This window comes from Pseudophryne corroboree, chromosome 6, assembly GCF_028390025.1.
Source record: "Pseudophryne corroboree isolate aPseCor3 chromosome 6, aPseCor3.hap2, whole genome shotgun sequence".
Lineage (NCBI taxonomy): Eukaryota > Metazoa > Chordata > Amphibia > Anura > Myobatrachidae > Pseudophryne > Pseudophryne corroboree.
In genome coordinates this window covers 46,291,774-46,311,514 of record NC_086449.1, presented here as the reverse complement: position 1 = coordinate 46,311,514, position 19,741 = coordinate 46,291,774, and the positions used below count along the sequence as shown (strand labels likewise).

The 19,741-nt window shown below is 47.7% G+C and overlaps 1 protein-coding gene across 1 annotated transcript in view; it reads left to right on the top strand.

Moving 5' to 3' along the window:
* LOC134934225 (mucin-4-like) overlaps positions 1 to 13,871 on the top strand; it is a 149,692-nt gene extending 135,821 nt beyond the window's left edge. The window contains exons 12-13 of the mRNA XM_063929710.1: positions 851 to 924; positions 13,110 to 13,871. Coding sequence (XP_063785780.1) covers positions 851 to 924; positions 13,110 to 13,187 — 152 coding nt within the window. The 3' untranslated portion in view covers positions 13,188 to 13,871. The remainder of the gene's footprint in view (positions 1 to 850; positions 925 to 13,109) is intronic.
* Positions 13,872 to 19,741: the final 5,870 nt, after the last annotated feature.

The window sequence follows — 19,741 nt, the reverse complement described above, 5'->3', positions numbered from 1 at the left end:
TGTGTCACTGCGTCACCCTACAGGGGGAGGGACAGGCTCATAGCTCCCTACTGTCTGTGTCACCCTACAGGGGGAGGGACAGGCTCATAGCTCCCTACTGTCTGCGTCACCCTACAGGGGGAGGGGCAGGCTCATAGCTCCATACTATCTGTCACCCTGCCGGGGGAGGGTACAGGCTCGGGTGGTCTTCTGTATGCCGGCGGTCGGGCTCCCGGCGCTCAGTATACCGGCGCCGGGAGCCCGACAGCCGGCATACCGACACTTATTTTCCCTCGTGGGGGTCCACGACCCCCATAGAGGGAGAATAAAATAGTGCGGCGCGCGTAGCGCGCCACCGTGCCCGTAGCGTGCCAAGCGCAGCGAGCCCGCAAGGGGCTCATTTGTGCTCGCCAAGCTGTCGGTAAGCCGGCGGTCGGGCTCCCGGCGCCGGGATGCTGGTCGCCGGGAGCCCAACCGCCGGCCAGCCGTAGTGAACCCTACAGGCTCATAGCTCCCATCTCTCTATGTCACCCTACAGGGGGAGGGACAGGCTCATAGTTCCCTACTGTCTGTGTCACCCTACAGGGGGAGGGACATGCTCATAGCTCCATGTGGGGGGAGGTGACAGGCTCATAGCTCCCTTCTATCTGTGTCACTATGTCACCCAGCAGGGGGAGGGACAGGCTCATAGCTCCATACTATCTGTCACCCTGCAGGGCGAGGGACAGGCTCAGAGCTCCCTTCTATCTGTGTCACCCTGAAGGGGGGAGGGACAGGCTCGTAGCTCCCTTCTATCTGTGTCACCCTGCAAGGGGAGGGATACACTGAAAACTGTTGACTTCTTTTGCCTTTTGATTCTCATTTAATGCAGACTCACACAGGAGTACCTGGTCCAGTGAAGTGGATTTCAAACCGGCACTAGAGAGAGTAGACACATCCATCCAGGTTTGTCCTCATTAAGTTATTTCTATTCTCACAGTCCAGTCTCTCTACTATTGTAAGAATCAGTCAGTGACGTGCGGTGAGGTCAGTGGCTGTGGAGGCCCCGGCTAGTATCAGAGCCAGAGTTACACACACACATATATGATTACAATGGTTCATGTGGGAAATATACAAAGGTGCAGCAGTATAAAAATGTTTAGACTAATACAAAGATGATATTTATAAGTTATACATACAGTATCTACTTTACATCATTCTAATCATGTGTATAGTCAATACCCTCGAGTGTACTGGAGTATGACCCTGCCCATCTCTGGTATCAGTAGTGGTTGAGACTAATGGTGCCCGTATACTTGTGAGATATCAGCTACAATGCTTGGATTTCGACAGCATCTGTGAGAGAAATGGAAGGATTATATGCACATTTTAGGTACCTTGCGATGCGATGCGCGGGCACGCCAGTCAGATAACGCGTCTCACGATATTATGTGCTGTACTTAATATTTATCGCATCGCAGTGCGATCGCATGTGTTTTTTTTAAAACACATACAATATATCGCACTGCGATGTGCGATGGGCAGATGGAGGTAGGAGCGGCCCATCACGTGATTACCATGCCATCTATTGCATGATCACATGGTATTCACTTTGGCAGTACAGGTGCGATACCCCACGATGTCGTGTCGAGGGGGATTTCACGAGTGTATGGGCACCATTAGAATTAGGCTGAGTTCAGTGTGTGGATTGGTGGAACAATATTTAGGACCTGCACTTGCAATACATAAAATGAGTCGCACCTTCTGCCTCATGAGTACGATTCTTTTCAGTTGAACTTTGTCATTTTGCTGTTAAAATACTGCAGAGTTTAATCTCATTTATTTAGTAAACCATGAGATTAGCACAGCAGGCCTGCGTATATAGCACACATCACATTTAAGGTGGGGTGTAATGGAGTCCAGATCTGGGGAATGCCGGCCAAACTCTGATGATTTTTTAAAGGGGCAATCTTTTAGAAGGCATGGTCATGGTGCTACAGAGGTGTAGCGTGGAGACATGACACCCGAAGCAGGGTCCTGTCACGCGCCCCCACCCACCACCACCACCACCACCACACATATATAGATTCACACACATATAGGCACAAACATACATAACACACACACACACACACACACACACACACACAGATATATACACATAAACACACACAGATATAAAGACATACACATATACACACAGATATACATAAACACACACATATATAGACATATACATACAGACATACATAAACACACACGTATACACACACACACACACACACACACACACATATATACACATAAACACTCACAGATATAAAGACATACACATATAAATTACACACAGATATACATAAACACACACATATACATAGACATATACACACAGACATACATAAACACACACATATACTCACACATACTGTATACAAAGAAATATACACATAAACATACTTATTATTATTATTATCCTTTATTTATATGGCGCCATAAGTGATCTGCAGCGCCCAATTACAGAATACATAAACAAATAATCAAACAGGAAAACAGTAACTTACAGTTGATGACAGTATAGGACAAGTACAGGGTAAATACATATAGGCCCTCATTCCGAGTTGTTCGCTCGCAAGGCGATTTCAGCAGAGTTACACACGCTAAGCCGCCGCCTACTGGGAGTGAATCTAAACTTCTTAAATGTGCGACCGATGTATGCGCATTTTTGCGATCAAAAACGAGTTAGCAGTTTCTGAGTAACTCCAGACTTACTCTGCCTGTGCGATCAGTTCAGTGCTTTTCGGTCCCGGCTGACGTCAGAAACACACCCAGCGTTCGGCCAAGCACTCCCACCGTTTCTCCAGACACGCCTGCGTTTTTTCCGGAAACGGTAGCGTTTTCAGCCACACGCCCATAAAACGCCATACATCCGCCCAGTAACACCCATTTCCTGTCAATCACAATGCGATCGCCGGAGCGATGAAAAAGCCGTGAGTAAAATTACTTTCTTCATAGTAAAGTTACTTGGCGCATGCGCAGTGCGAACATTACGCATGCGCACTAAGAAAATTCTCACTGCGATGCGATGAAAAATACCGAGCGAACAACTCGGAATGAGGGCCTTAGTTACATCAGCAGATGACACTGGAATAAGTATCAGGCGGCAGAAGACTGCTGGATGTGGTGCAGTTGAAGATTATTAAAGTAAGAAAGGGTAAGCACATGAGGGAAGAGGGCCCTGCTCGTGAGAGCTTACATTCTAAAGGGGAGGGGTAGACAGACAGGGGTGAGACAGATGGGGTAGACCGAGCGTGGAACAGAGGTTTAGGATGAGAGATAGCTGGGTTTGGTGAAGAAGTGGGTCTTGAGAGCCCGTTTGAAGTTTTGTAGAGAGGTGGAGAGTCTGAGGGGGAGAGGTAGAGAAATCCAGAAAAAGGGAGCAGCACGTGAGAAATCTTGGAGGTACAGATGGAGCCCTCCTCATTTTTGCCTTAATAGGTTTAACTGAGCCAGGGCAGTCGGACTTAGGCGGTCATTCCGAGTTGATCACTAGCTGAAAATGTTCACTGCGCAGCGACGATGCAAAAAAAACGGCACTTCTGCGCATGCGGCGCAATGCGCACGCGCGACGTACTTTCACAACGCCCGATGTAGTTTAACACAAGGTCTAGCGAAGCTTTTCAGTCGCACTGGTGACCGCAGAGTGATTGACAGGAAGTGGGCGTTTCTGGGTGTCAACTGACCGTTTTCAGGGAGTGTTCGAAAAAACGCAGGCGTGCCAGAAAAAACGCAGGCGTGGCTGGCCGGACGCAGGGCGTGTTTGTGACGTCAAAACAGGAACTGAACAGTCTGAAGTGATCGCAAGCGCTGAGTAGGTCTGAAGCTACTCTAAAGCTGCACAATATTTTTTGTAGCCGCTCTACGATCCTTTCGTTCGCTCTTCTGCTAAGCTACAATACACTCCCAGTGGGCGGCGGCATAGCGTTTGCACAGCTGCTAAAAACTGCTAGCGAGCGAACAACTCAGAATAACCACCTTAATCCCCTGCTGTATTGTTCTCTCTGTATTGTATTGCAGCTGAGAACAATAGATGAAAAGCTTATGCTAATAAACTATGGTGCACCTAGGCGCAGCAGAGAAGCCAAGATGAGCGAGGCTCCAGCTGTAGGAATGGGAGTTGGTAATCAGTAGGCAGGAGAGTCGGCGAGCATTAGCAGAGCGAAGAGGACGGGTGGGAGAGTAAAGGGAGATAAAATCAGAGATGTAAATGGGAGAGGAGTGGGTGAGGCCTTTGTGAGTGTACACATATACACACAGATATATACACATATACACATAAACACACAGTATACACAGACATAAACACACAGTATACACACATCAATTTTCACCAAGAAGAAGGCCGCAGCTCCTCAGTCTAACATGGAGGGGCGGAGCTTCTATGTGATTGACAGTCTGGTCCTCCGTGGGTAGGAGGAAAGGACTGAGGAAAGGGAAGGGGTGGCCACAACACTGCCTGCATGTTCCTTCCATATGACTGAATGCAGATACAAACCCTGACAGCAAGGAAGGTTCTTCTGACAGGCCTACTAACCTCCCCACTTCCCTAACAACACACTGCACTGCACTTGACTCTCTGCACTGCAAACAGTGACATGGAACATGCAGGCAGTGTGGTGGCCACCCCTTCCCTCTCTTCCACTCATCTCCTCCTACCCTGAGTCCCGGGTTGAGTCTATATCGGAGTGGGAGAAGGGACCTTCTGACGTATCTAGGGGAGGAGACACGTCACCAGGGGGAGGCGCTACGGACGAACAGGGTACCTGAAAATTTTGCTCGCCACACTTCGGGCTCGGTGGCGAGCGAAGCGAGCCACCTGATTACTAAAGGTAATAGTTGGTTAGGTGGATAGTAGAGGAACTATCCCGCTGGCGTAGCTCCTCCCCCTTGTGTTGTGACTCCTCCCCCAGACGGAAAAGGTCCCTTAGCCCACTTGATTCTAGCATCTACCCTGAGTCCCGACTCCCAGCTCTGTTACAGAGAGCCGGCACCGTCTGTCCCCAGCGGGGACAGAAGAGGGGATTGTGTTTTGTCCTACACAACGCATTTCAGGTTAATTTTGTGCTTGTTAGTCTTTTTAAGGTTTCTATAAAGTTTTGTGTGCCCAATTTTTTATTTCTTATTTCTCTTACGTCCTAGTGGATACAGGGGATCTGTACCATGGGGTATAGATCGGGTCCACTGGAGCTTGGCACTTTAAAAACGGTTGTGTCTATTTCCTAGTGGGCTACGGGAATATTTGACCCACGTGACACGCAAGAGCAGGGGAGGAGCAAGTTCAGCAAGGGGTCCAGAAATAGACGCTCGCCACATTTCAGGCACGGTGGCTCGCTCCTCTCCGTTTCGCTCGCCACCTGATTCCTAAAGGTAATAGTTGGTGGCGTGGATACTGAAAGTAGTATCCTGCCGTCTTTGCTCCGCCCCCTGACGTCACAGGTCCCTTAGCCCACTAGGATTTAGCATCTACCCTTTAAAAACCTTTAGTGTGAGTATGTGTGTGCTGGCTCCTCCCCTCTATGCCCCTCCTACCAGACTCAAATGTGCACAAGGAGCTCCAGAGATTTTCCTTTATTTTTTATTTTAGGTTATTGTTTTCAGGTAGCACTGGTTGGCAACCAGTCTATCTGCTTCGTGGGACTTAGAGGGGGGACCGAACTTTCCACCTGAGGGTTATTGGTTCGTAATCCCAGCTGACAGGACACTGAGCTCCTGAGGTGCTGTTCACACACCGTTAGTGTGTGTGCCCACGCCAGCAGCTAGCCGCCACCCTCTAACAGATGCCGAAGATCGATAGGTGCGGTGAGTGTTAACACCGGGGTCCCGGTAGTGGGTCCCCGATGCGTTTTTGGCGACATGTCACACGCCGGTCACGGGCCACGAGCTGCGGTGCCCGCTGCGGACTAGACTGGCTCCGGGCTCATGCCCCGCAGTGCTCACTGTGCATTAGGGCTTATGTGTACTGATATCTATATCTATGTTTGTTAACATGGACAGTATAAAACTGAAGGAACCGCGCGCCATTGCAAGGGGCGGGACTTCCCGAAGCGGGACCAGAGGCGGGAAGGCGCCATTTCCTGCTGCTGCGGATCATCAAGGCTGCATGCACGCTGCTCCTCCAGGGACCCATGCTGTTACAGACTCTGTACTGGTACCAGGGGGTCATAGCAGGGAGGGAGCACACCAGCAGTAGCACCGCTGCACTTCTATCAGGTTATACACATAAATCTCACACTGCGCTGCTGTGTTCTGCGTGCTGGTGTCCTCTCCTCAGTGTCACTCCAGGGGCCTCTCTAGGGTCTGTGTGGAGGTGTTTTTCAGTGAGCTGCGCTGTATTACAGTTGTGTAAGATGTCTGTGGACATGGTTATGTGTGCTGCTTGTAACTACCCCTTCATCAGCGGGGTCTCTCATGTGTGAACAGTGCTCTTTATCTCCACAGGGTCACACTTCACAGGCACCTGACTGGCTAGATAGTTTTAAAAGCATGATTCAGAATGTAAATTCTAAATTAGCTGCAGTGAAGAAGGAGAGACAGGTGTTAAAACAGTCTATTGAGTGTATGGCAAAGACAGCAGATACCAGAAAGGCTTCTCAGCCCCCTCTGTTGGTTTCACATAAGCGCTCACTGCCACAGGTGCTCCAGTCCGATTCTGATCAGCCTGATGTGGATGATGATGATATGGATGAGTACAACTTTCTGTCCCCTGGGGTGGAGGCTCTCATTTTTGCTGTACGTGAGGTCCTCCACATACCGGATCAGGAGGCGAAACCAGATGAGGAGTTGTACTTTAATGTTAGACCGAAGACATCAGTCTAAGGAATTAAACTCCCTGGCCAGGGAAGCTTGGTTAAACCCTGAAAAGACATTTAAAATTCCTCAGAGGTTTTATAGCTACTTTTCCCCTCCTAGCTGAGGACAGGAATGTATGGGAAAAACCCCCATCAGTCGATATGCTTGTATCCAGACTGTCTAAGAAATTGGAACTGCCGGTGCCAAGGGCTATATCCCTAAAAGAGCCGGCTGACCGTAAAATTGAGACCACTCTCAAGGCAATATACTGTATACGGCAGCAGGCATAGCACAGCGCCCCATAAATGTTTGTGGGTGGATTTCCAGGGCGGTAGTCAAGTGGTCTGATACTGTTATTGATGGTTTAGACTCTCTGCCCTGGGACGAGGTCATTACTCTGCTGCACCATATATAGGATGCTGCAAATTTTATGAGCAAGGCTATCAAAGAATTGTGTAAGATAAATGGCCACACTACTACTATGGCTGTATCGGCATGCAGAGCTCTGTGGTTACGTCAATGGTCAGCGGACGCTGATTCCAAAAAGGGTGTAAAAAATCTTCCCTTTACAGGTGATGCCTTGTTTGGCGACAAATTAAATAAATGGATCTCCCAGGCAACGGCGGGTAAGTCTACCTATGTGCCGTCAGCTGCGCCACCAGCTAGACGTTCTTACACAGGACCCTTCTTGCAGTCCTTTCGTGTGGCAAGGTTTAGTGGCAGGGGCCGAGGAGTCTCCACCACTCCGAGAGAATCTCATGGTAGGTCCCGTAAACCTGCAACTGCTGCATTCCTGGACCAGACCACCGGAACCCCTGCCGCTAAGCCTTCCGTGTGACGGTTGGCCCCAGCAGCAAGGTGATTTTCAGGTAGGTGCTCACCTTCAACACTTCGCCTATGTGTGGGCGAAGTCCTGCCGTGATCTTTGTGTGAGGGACCTCATTTCCCAGGGATACCAGCTGGAATTTCAAACACTTCCTCCTCACAGATTTTTCAAATCGGGCTTACCAGTTTTGCCCGCAGCAAAAGTCACCTTGCAAGAGGCCATTCAAAAACTTTTGTGGACAGGGGTGGTGGTTCCGGTATCTCCTCCGTTACACAACAGGGTTTTTACTCCAGTCTTTTTGTCATTTCGGTGCGACCTATCTTAAACCTGAAGTCTCTAAACCCATATCTGCGGGTGTTCAAATTCAAGATGGAATCCCTGCAGGCAATGGTGTCTGGTTTGGAGGATGGGGAATTCCTGGTATTCCTAGATGTCAAGGATGCTTACCTACGTATTTCCATGCGGCCCCCTCATCATGCTTACCTCATGTTCGCCATCTTGGACAACCATTTCCAGTTTCAGGCCTTGCCCTTTGGCCTGTCCATAGCTCCGAGGGTCTTCACCAAAGTAATGGCGGAGATGATGCTGCAACTGTGCATGATGGGAGTCAACATAGTCCCCTACTTGGACGATCTCCTGATAAAGGCTATGTCCAGGGAGCGTCTATTGCACAGCATCGATCTGACGACTCGCCTGCTTACGGATCATGGCGGGATCCTAAATTTCCAGAAATCTCACCTGGAACCGACCCAACATCTTCAGTTCCTGGGAATGATATTGGATACAGTGTCTCAGAAGGTGTTTCTTCCGATGGAAAAGGCTTTGGCTATCCAGGCTATGGTCTGCTCAGTGCTCCGTCCTTGCAAGGTGTCCATACATCTTTGCATACGCTTGCTGAGCAGGATGGTTGCTGCTTATGGCAGATTTCATGCCCGGCCATTTCAGCTGGATCTGCTGGACAAATGGTCGGGGTCTCACCTTCACATGCATCAGGAAGTTACCTTATCTCCGAATACCCGGATTTCTCTATTATGGTGGGTACAAGTTCCTCACCTGGTAGAAGACAGGAATTTCAATATCCACTTGTGGATTCTACTCACAACGGATTCCAGCCTCCGCAGTTGGGGGACTGTGACCCAAGGGGCCCAGTTTCTGGGCATATGGTCAGTTCAGGAATCGGCTCTGCCAATAAACATCCTGGAACTCAGGGCAATTTACAATGCTCTTCTGCAAGCTTCCGATCTCCTGAAGGATCAGGCGATCCAGGTTCGATCGGACAACGCCACGGCGGTGGCGTACATAAACAGACAAGGGGGAACAAGAAGCACAGCGCCAATGTGAAAAGTTCAAGAATACTCATCTGGGTGGAGGCCAATGCAAGGGGCCATCTCAGCCATATTCATTCCAGGACTGGACAACTTGGAAGCGGACTTCCTCAGCAGACACGACCTCCATCTGGGGGAATGGGGCCTACATCCCCAGGTGTTTCAACAGTTAATTCACTGGTGGGGCTCTCCGCAGATAGATCTGATGGCTTCTCGTCTCAACAAGAAGCTTTGCCGTTACTATTCCAAAACAAGAGATCCGCAGGCTGTAGCAGTGGATGCGCTGACGACACCTTGGACGTTCCAGTTTGTGCACCTGTTCCCTCCTCTACTGCTAATCCCAAGGGTTCTAAAAGACTAAGAAGGGAAAGCATTCAAGCAATTCTAATTGCCCCGGATTGGCCTCAACGGGCGTGGTACTCGGACCTCCGAACCTTGGATCTGGAGGATCCTTGGCCTCTGCCACTCTGAAAGGATCTTCTTCATCAAGGTCCATTCGTCTATCCAGACTTACAGCAGCTACATTTGATGGCTTGGAAGTTGAGAGGGAGATTCTAGCAAGAAAAGGTCTTCCCACCCAGGTTATTTCCACCATGGTCCAGGCCAGGAAGATGGTTACATCAAAACATTATCATCATATCTAGAAAAGTATGTTTCCTGGTGTGAAAGTAGTAAGGTTTCTCCCATGGAATTTAGAATTGGTCATTTTCTACTTTTCCTGCAAGCGGGAGTAGATATGGGCCTATGTTTGGGCTCCATCAAAGTCCAGATTTCGGCGCTCTCTATTTTTTTTCCAGAGAGGACTTGCAATGTTGTACAAACTTTCCTAAAAGGAGTTCTTCATATGCAACCGCCCGTTTTACCTCCCATGGCTCCGTGGGATCTCAATGTGGTTCTGTCCTTTCTTCAATTGAACTGGTTTGAACCCTTACATAGGGTGGAGTTGAAATTTCTCACCTGGAAGACAGTCATGTTATTAGCATTGGCATCTGCCAGACGTGTCTCTGAATTGGGGGCCTTATCCTGTAAAAGCCATTATTTGAGTTTTCATGAAGACAGGTCGGAACTCAGGACCCGCCTCAGTTTTTGGCAAAAGTGGTTTCAGCTTTTTATGTGAATCAACCCATTGTGGTTCCAGTGTTGTCTGACGCTTCCATTGGGCCGGAGTCCTTGGATGTGGTGAGGGCTCTGAAGATTTATGTCAAGAGGACGGCTCGTCATCGGAAACCTGATTCGCTGTTTCTCCTTTATGATGCCACCAAGATTGGTCGTCCGGCTTCTAAGCAATCAATTGCTCGTTGGCTCAGGTTGACCATTCAACAGGCCTATACAGTACTTTGGCGGTTCTGCCTTTGCCAACGTATATTCAGGCCCACTCGACGAGGTCTGTGGGCTCTTCCTGGGCGGCTGCCTGGGGTGTCTCGACCTTACAGTTGTGCCGAGCTGCTACTTGGTTTGGTTCGAACACTTTTGTGAAATTCTATTGGTTCGACATTTGGGAGCTTTGGGACTTCCCCATGGTACTGCAGTACAGATCCCCAGTAATTGGGAGCTTTGAGACTTCCCCATGGTACAAAAGTACAGATCCCCAGTATGCACTAGTATGTAAGAGAAAATAGGAGTTTAATATCTACCGGTAATTCCTTTTCACATAGTCCGTAGGAGACACTGGGCGCCCGCCTCAGTGCTTTGATTCTTGCTTACCTGTGTAAGTGTTTGGTTGGCCCGCCGTTGTTATCCCATTATGTTGTTGGGATAGCTGTGCTATCCTGGTTAGGTTGGTGTTGCTACCCTCTGTTCTGGTTAGCGCCTTCCTTTCACTTATGGTTGTGTGTTGGCTTAGTGCCTTACCGCTGTTGTATCGGTTTTCTTCTCTCGTGGTATGTCCGTCTCCTGGGGCACAGTTTCCTAGACTGAGTCTGGTAAGAGGGGCATAGAGGGGAGGGGCCACACTAAAGGTTTTTAAAGTGCCAGGCTCCAGTGAACCCGATCTATACCCCATGGTACTAAAGTACAGATCCCCGGTATCCACTACGGACTACGAGAAAAGGAATTAATGGTAGGTCTTAAATTCCTACAGTATTTTTGCTGTCTTGGTATAATGGTCTTAGGTCCGTGTTACAGCAGTGGATTCAAACTGTTTCTGGGTGATCCCTCCATTAAAAAAAAAAATCTGCTCCATCTGTGATCGGGTTGGACTGGCCCAGCGGGGTGCAAGGTAAAGCACCAGTGGGCCCCATTGCCTGGGGCCCACCTCCTCCTCTAGGGATCAGGTTCCAGACTGTGTACTTGCATTTTACATTATATATGAGATATGTATGATTTACCTACAATCAAAATCCCCGACAGTCAAAATACCAACAACATTTGACGATGGTCAAAATACCAACAAGGTCAAAATACCGACATGGTCAAAATTCCAACATTTAAAATGTGGACACGGTCAAAATACCACCTTTTACAGTGTCAAAGGGTAAAAAAAAAAAGTCAACACAAGTTCTTCAAATTTTGCATGTGTATGTCGACACAGGGCAACATGGACACCGTAAAAGTATACTGCGTCCCCTCGCACAGCTCGCTGCATTCGCCATGCTTTGGGCACTCGCTGCGCTCGGCACACTATTACATTCCCCCTCCAGGTCGGTTTCAATGAAAAAATCATGAAAAACTCCTGTCGATTTTTTGACCTGTCGACATTTTAAATGCTGGTATTTTGATAGTATCGACATTTGTAATGTCGGTATTTTGACCATGTCTGTATTTTGACCTTGTTGGTATATTAACCATCGGTCAATGGTTGTCGGTTTTTTGACCATTGGGATTTTGATTGTAGGTAAATTGACTGCATCCCATTATATATATGTTACCTTATACTGCACAGGACAATTATTGGTGAACAGAGGGAGAGGCACACACCATTAGGATTAAGTTCTATTTGTGGTATTTATCTGTTGGAAAGACATGACACATATCTGTAGTAATACCACTATGAAGATCAATTTGGCATTATAAAGCCAATCTGTGGAAACCTTTTGATCACTCGGAGAATAGAAATTCATCACTGTTGATTATACATACAATTTGAATTGAATCTATTGAACTATACCCCTGATGAAGTCCTGCATGTAGACGAAATGCATAGGGTCTCCTTCGTAACAGCCGGCATTTAATTTGGGGGACATTTACCTACAGTATGAGCTCACACCCGCAAGGGTGAGTTGAGAACTAACATCAAACCCTTATATTTGGGCAGGTTCATTTGTTACTATTGTTTATGCATATTTATTGTATTATATTTCATGAGAAGATGTGATACACCTCTGTTTATGTAGCAAGAATAAATCATTCAGGTATTTGACTAGATGTCATTATCATGTTTTAAGAATTCAGTGACTGTTTAACAAAAAGGGCATTTTATGCTAAGGGACTGTCCCTTTTATTTACTATTCATTAGCGCATATATATTTATGAAGGGGCCTGGTCTGCACTCTCTATTGGTTAGCCAAACCTCTGTGTCAGCAGGCCACACACCCCTCCTGAGACTGGCCACACCCTTAAGCGTGGGCCCCTACCACTGCATTCCCCTATTGGGCTCTTCATGCCCCGATACTGTTTGTGATGCTTTGGGAATTGTTTTAGCAGACATTAGAAAACATTTTATTAAATTTGAATGTTCTCCAGTGGAACAGACCATTTGCAGATGTTAAAACCAGCCTTTTAAATGATTGGCCCTTTAAAACAACTGGTATTTTTGCTGGGAACTTGGCGATGCTGCACAGTGCAGGCTATTAAATTTACCCCCTACTCTTCAATCCCTGCTTTTGGTTCACATTGTACCAAGTGCATTGTATTTGAAAATATAGCATCAAAGTTAAGGTCTGTAAAAACAGGTCAAACAATAAGGTTTAGGAAGATGTGTCAAAGCTTGGAGAGAAATAAAGTGGAAGGAGGTAAACTACCAACCAATCAGCTACTGTAATTTTTCAAAAACAGCCTGTAACGTGGCAGCTAGGAGCTGATAGGCTGGTATTTTATCTCTCTCCAATTTACGGTTATCTATCTTTTTTATGTTGATCATTTATATCTTGCCCATTCTTAACTACTAGATGCTTTCATGGTTTTATTACATCTTAATATTTTTTTCTACTGTACAGTTGAAAATAAAGAGACCGGAGATCTGTAGTGCGAGAAGCTCAGTGATCCAAGAGGAGGCTTTGGACTCCACAATCTAGCTCCTCCAACTAGTCTACAAGAAGTTATCCAGGATTCCTCATCTCATACCACCAATATAGGGATTATTACGTACCGGCTCTTATCACTGTAGCTCCTGTGTGCTGCGGTGTGACCGGCGGGGATTACCCTGTAAATCAAAAATAAAGAACAATTCCAAGGCCTCATTTTTTATGTTTGCTCAATATATTGCGCTGTATTTCCTTATTATTAGTTTGGTAAAACATTTGGTACAGCGCTAGTGATTCCTGAGGCACTGAGAAATATCTATGTAATAACTGTGTGGCAGTACAGATGGTGTGATGGTTAGCATTACTGCCTGACACGGCCATAACTATGTGACGTTTGTATATTCTCCCAGTACTTGGGTGGGCTTGCTCCAGGTACTCCGGTTTCAGTAGATTAAGTGGCTTCCAACAAATATGAATCCTAGTGTGTGTGTGTGCGTGTACGGGTGTTTAGGGCGGACTCGATGGGCCAAGTGGTTCTTTTCTGGATGTCTGTTTCATCTCCAGCATGCACAGTGGGAGCCGAGTCACGTGCACCAAAGACTCCCCATTGCTGGGGAGCATGGCTAGGCCTAGCTTTGCAGAAGAAGAGGTCCTAACAGGATGGAGCAGGCGGGGGCCGGAATTGGGTGAAGCAGTGTGAGGGTGGGTAGACAGAAGTCAGAGCGGGATCAGGGAAGTGGAAAGAGGAGAAGGGGCGGGACATACTGGGGAAGGGGGGCAGACTGAGGTAACCCATTACTATTAGTACAATAATAAAACGAGATCAATAGTTTACCAGAGGACAAATTAATTATCACTCGTGCAGTAGCTGAGGCATCACTTACTATGACATCACTCACACCAAAAAAATGGCGCCACGTTCCCCCAGTGTTTCTGTATGTGTGAGGGGAGCCAATAGGGTGTGCACCGGTAAATTTGTTTGGCACCATGATTATCTGATTTGGTATGTCCTATCCTCACACCCCGTTTACTATTGCAGTAACATTACCTATATTTATTTATTCCATTTTTTTTTTCTTGCACTTTCCATAACTATATAATTTATTTAATCTAAGCTGTTATTGAAACAATAAACTATATATGTTGGTAAAAATTGATTTGTCTCTCAGTGTCATAGATATATTTTCCTTCTGTTCACAATGATTCTGGAGACCAATATAGTCCTTAGAAAACTATCCTGACAATTGAAATGTGCAGTAATAACATCTCAGCTGAGCAGTCTAAATTTACATTCACATATCGAATCAAAACTACCAAGAAACGCGTTGATGAACTGGAAATAAAATACACTTATACTGTGCAGCACATATCTTTATTGCTGACATTTGCAGGTCTAAGTGGAGATACACAATGTGAAATAAACAGCAGCAGCTCCTATCTGGGTGGAGGAGAAGGGCTGCCACTGGCCATTCTGCCGGGTCTCCACCGCCATGTCCTCGTTGCCTAGTCCCCGCCACCTGTACTTTGAAGATCATAGGCACATGTGCAGTATCGACCACTGTACTGCAAATGTGCAAAACCCCAGTTCTATGGACTGCATCGGTTGCAGTCCATCGAAGCCGGCTATGGCTGATGTGTAAGGGAGTGAATTTTTATAGGAAACAAGCTCTCTGCTTATCGCAGCCTGGTCTGGCAGTCCCGGATAGAGGAAACACCTCCCTTGTGTTTCTGTGACTGGCAGGTAGGACTTCCAATAGGAAGTAGAGATGAGCGCCTGAAATTTTTCGGGTTTTGTGTTTTGGTTTTGGGTTCGGTTCCGCGGCCGTGTTTTGGGTTCGAACGCGTTTTGGCAAAACCTCACCGAATTATTTTTGTCGGATTCGGGTGTGTTTTGGATTCGGGTGTTTTTTTCCAAAAACACTAAAAAACAGCTTAAATCATAGAATTTGGGGGTCATTTTGATCCCAAAGTATTATTAACCTCAAAAACCATAATTTACACTCATTTTCAGTCTATTCTGAATACCTCACACCTCACAATATTATTTTTAGTCCTAAAATTTGCACCGAGGTCGCTGTGTGAGTAAGATAAGCGACCCTAGTGGCCGACACAAACACCGGGCCCATCTAGGAGTGGCACTGCAGTGTCACGCAGGATGTCCCTTCCAAAAAACCCTCCCCAAACAGCACATGACGCAAAGAAAAAAAGAGGCGCAATGAGGTAGCTGTGTGAGTAAGATTAGCGACCCTAGTGGCCGACACAAACACCGGGCCCATCTAGGAGTGGCACTGCAGTGTCACGCAGGATGGCCCTTCCAAAAAACCCTCCCCAAACAGCACATGACGCAAAGAAAAAAAGAGGCGCAATGAGGTAGCTGACTGTGTGAGTAAGATTAGCGACCCTAGTGGCCGACACAAACACCGGGCACATCTAGGAGTGGCACTGCAGTGTCACGCAGGATGTCCCTTCCAAAAAACCCTCCCCAAACAGCACATGACGCAAAGAAAAAAAGAGGCGCAATGAGGTAGCTGTGTGAGTAAGATTAGCGACCCTAGTGGCCGACACAAACACCGGGCACATCTAGGAGTGGCACTGCAGTGTCACGCAGGATGTCCCTTCCAAAAAACCCTCCCCAAACAGCACATGACGCAAAGAAAAAAAGAGGCGCAATGAGGTAGCTGTGTGAGTAAGATTAGCGACCCTAGTGGCCGACACAAACACCGGGCCCATCTAGGAGTGGCACTGCAGTGTCACGCAGGATGTCCCTTCCAAAAAACCCTCCCCAATCAGCACATGATGCAAAGAAAAAGAAAAGAAAAAAGAGGTGCAAGATGGAATTATCCTTGGGCCCTCCCACCCACCCTTATGTTGTATAAACAAAACAGGACATGCACACTTTAACCAACCCATCATTTCAGTGACAGGGTCTGCCACACGACTGTGACTGATATGACGGGTTGGTTTGGACCCCCCCCAAAAAAGAAGCAATTAATCTCTCCTTGCACAAACTGGCTCTACAGAGGCAAGATGTCCACCTCATCTTCACCCTCCGATATATCACCGTGTACATCCCCCTCCTCACAGATTATCAATTCGTCCCCACTGGAATCCACCATCTCAGCTCCCTGTGTACTTTGTGAAGGCAATTGCTGCTGGTCAATGTCTCCGCGGAGGAATTGATTATAATTCATTTTAATGAACATCATCTTCTCCACATTTTCTGGATGTAACCTCGTACGCCGATTGCTGACAAGGTGAGCGGCGGCACTAAACACTCTTTCGGAGTACACACTTGTGGGAGGGCAACTTAGGTAGAATAAAGCCAGTTTGTGCAAGGGCCTCCAAATTGCCTCTTTCTCTATCGTCCTAGTGGATGCTGGGGTTCCTGAAAGGACCATGGGGAATAGCGGCTCCGCAGGAGACAGGGCACAAAAAGTAAAGCTTTTTCCGATCAGGTGGTGTGCACTGGCTCCTCCCCCTATGACCCTCCTCCAGACTCCAGTTAGATTTTTGTGCCCGGCCGAGAAGGGTGCAATCTAGGTGGCTCTCCTAAAGAGCTGCTTAGAAAAAGTTTAGCTAGGTTTTTTATTTTACAGTGATGCCTGCTGGCAACAGGATCACTGCAGCGAGGGACTGAGGGGAGAAGGAGTCAACTCACCTGCGTGCAGGATGGATTGGCTTCTTGGCTACTGGACATCAAGCTCCAGAGGGACGATCACAGGTACAGCCTGGATGGTCACCGGAGCCACGCCGCCGGCCCCCTTGCAGATGCTGAAATCAGAAGAGGTCCAGAATCGGCGGCTGAAGACTCCTGCAGTCTTCAAAAGGTAGCGCACAGCACTGCAGCTGTGCGCCATTTTCCTCTCAGCACACTTCACACGGCAGTCACTGAGGGTGCAGGGCGCTGGGAGGGGGGCGCCCTGGGAGGCAAATGATTACCTATAATGGCTAAAAATACCTCACATATAGCCCTAGAGGCTATATGGAGATATTTAACCCCTGCCTAATGTTTCTAAATAGCGGGAGACGAGCCCGCCAGAAAAGGGGCGGGGCCTATCTCCTCAGCACACGGCGCCATTTCCTCTCACAGCTCCGCTGGTCAGGACGGCTCCCAAGTCTCTCCCCTGCACTGCACTACAGAAACAGGGTAAAACAGAGAGGGGGGGGCACATTTATGGCGATATTTTGATATAACAAAGCAGCTATAAGGGAGCACTTATTATAAGGCTATCCCTGATATATATATAGCGCTTTTGGTGTGTGCTGGCAAACTCTCCCTCTGTCTCCCCAAAGGGCTAGTGGGTCCTGTCTTCGTTAGGAGCATTCCCTGTGTGTCTGCTGTGTGTCGGTACGTGTGTGTCGACATGTATGAGGACGATATTGGTGTGGAGGCGGAGCAATTGCCAAATATGAGGATGTCACCCCCTAGGGAGTCGACACCAGAATGGATGCCTTTATTTATGGAACTACGGGATAGTGTCAACACGCTAAAGCAGTCGTTTGACGACATGAGGCGGCCGGACAATCAATTAGTGCCTGTCCAGGCGACTCAAACACCGTCAGGGGCTGTGAAACGCCCTTTGCCTCAGTCGGTCGACACAGACCCAGACACAGGCGATGACTCCAGTGGTGACGGTGACGAATCAACCGTATTTTCCAGTAGGGCCACACGTTATATGATTTTGGCAATGAAGGAGGCGTTACATTTAGCTGATACTACAGGTACCACTAAACAGGGTATTATGTGGGGTATGAAAAAACTACCTATAGTTTTTCCTGAATCAGAAGAATTAAATGACGTGTGTAATGAAGCGTGGGTTGCCCCTGATAAAAAGCTGATAATTTCAAAGAAATTATTGGCATTATACCCTTTCCCGCCAGAGGTTAGGGAGCGCTGGGAAACACCTCCTAGGGTGGACAAGGCGCTAACACGCTTATCTAAACAAGTGGCGTTACCCTCTCCTGAGACGGCCGCACTTAAAGATCCATCAGATAGGAGGATGGAAAATATCCAAAAAAGTATATACACACATGCAGGTGTTATACTACGACCAGCTGTAGCGACTGCCTGGATGGGCAGTGCTGGGGTAGTTTGGTCAGAGTCCCTGATTGAAAATATTGATACCCTGGACAGGGACAATATTTTACTGTCGTTAGAACAAATAAAGGATGCATTTCTTTATATGCGTGATGCACAGAGGGATATCTGCACACTGGCATCACGGGTAAGTGCTATGTCCATTTCGGCCAGAAGAGCTTTATGGACGCGACAGTGGACAGGCGATGCGGATTCAAAACGGCATATGGAAGTTTTGCCGTATAAAGGGGAGGAGTTATTTGGAGTCGGTCTATCAGATTTGGTGGCCACGGCTACAGCCGGGAAATCCACTTTTCTACCTCAAGTCACTCCCCAACAGAAAAAGGCACCGACTTTTCAACCGCAGCCCTTTCGTTCCTTTAAAAATAAGAGAGCAAAGGGCTATTCATATCTGCCACGAGGCAAAGGTCGAGGGAAGAGACAGCAACACGCAGCTCCTTCCCAGGAACAGAAGCCCTCCCCGGCTTCTACAAAAGCCTCAGCATGACGCTGGGGCTTCTCAAGCGGACTCGGGGACGGTGGGCGGTCGTCTCAAAAATTACAGCGCGCAGTGGGCTCACTCGCAGGTAGATCCCTGGATCCTGCAGATAATATCTCAAGGGTACAGGTTGGAATTAGAGACAGATCCACCTCGCCGTTTCCTGAAGTCTGCGTTACCAACGTCCCCCTCCGAAAGGGAGACGGTTTTGGAAGCCATTCACAAGCTGTACTCTCAGCAGGTGATAGTCAAGGTACCTCTTCTACAACAAGGGAAGGGGTATTATTCCACTCTTTTTGTGGTACCGAAGCCGGATGGCTCGGTAAGGCCTATTCTAAATCTGAAGTCCTTGAACCTGTACATAAAGAAGTTCAAGTTCAAAATGGAGTCACTCAGAGCAGTGATAGCGAACCTGGAAGAGGGGGACTTTATGGTATCCTTGGACATCAAGGATGCGTATCTCCACGTTCCAATTTACCCCTCACACCAGGGGTACCTCAGGTTCGTTGTACAAAACTGTCACTATCAGTTTCAGACGCTGCCGTTCGGATTGTCCACGGCACCTCGGATCTTTACAAAGGTAATGGCCGAGATGATGATTCTTCTTCGAAGAAAAGGCGTATTAATTATCCCATACTTGGACGATCTCCTAATAAGGGCGAGGTCCAGAGAACAGCTAGAGATGGGATTAGCACTGTCTCAAGAAGTGCTAAAACAGCACGGGTGGATTCTGAATATTCCAAAATCCCAGTTAATACCGACAACTCGTCTGCTGTTCCTAGGGATGATTCTGGACACGGTTCAGAAAAAGGTTTTTCTCCCGGAGGAAAAAGCCAAGGAGTTATCCGAGCTTGTCAGGAACCTCCTAAAACCAGGAAAGGTGTCTGTACATCAATGCACAAGAGTCCTGGGAAAAATGGTGGCTTCTTACGAAGCAATTCCATTCGGCAGATTCCACGCAAGAATTTTCCAAAGGGATCTGTTGGACAAATGGTCAGGGTCGCATCTTCAGATGCACCTACGGATAAC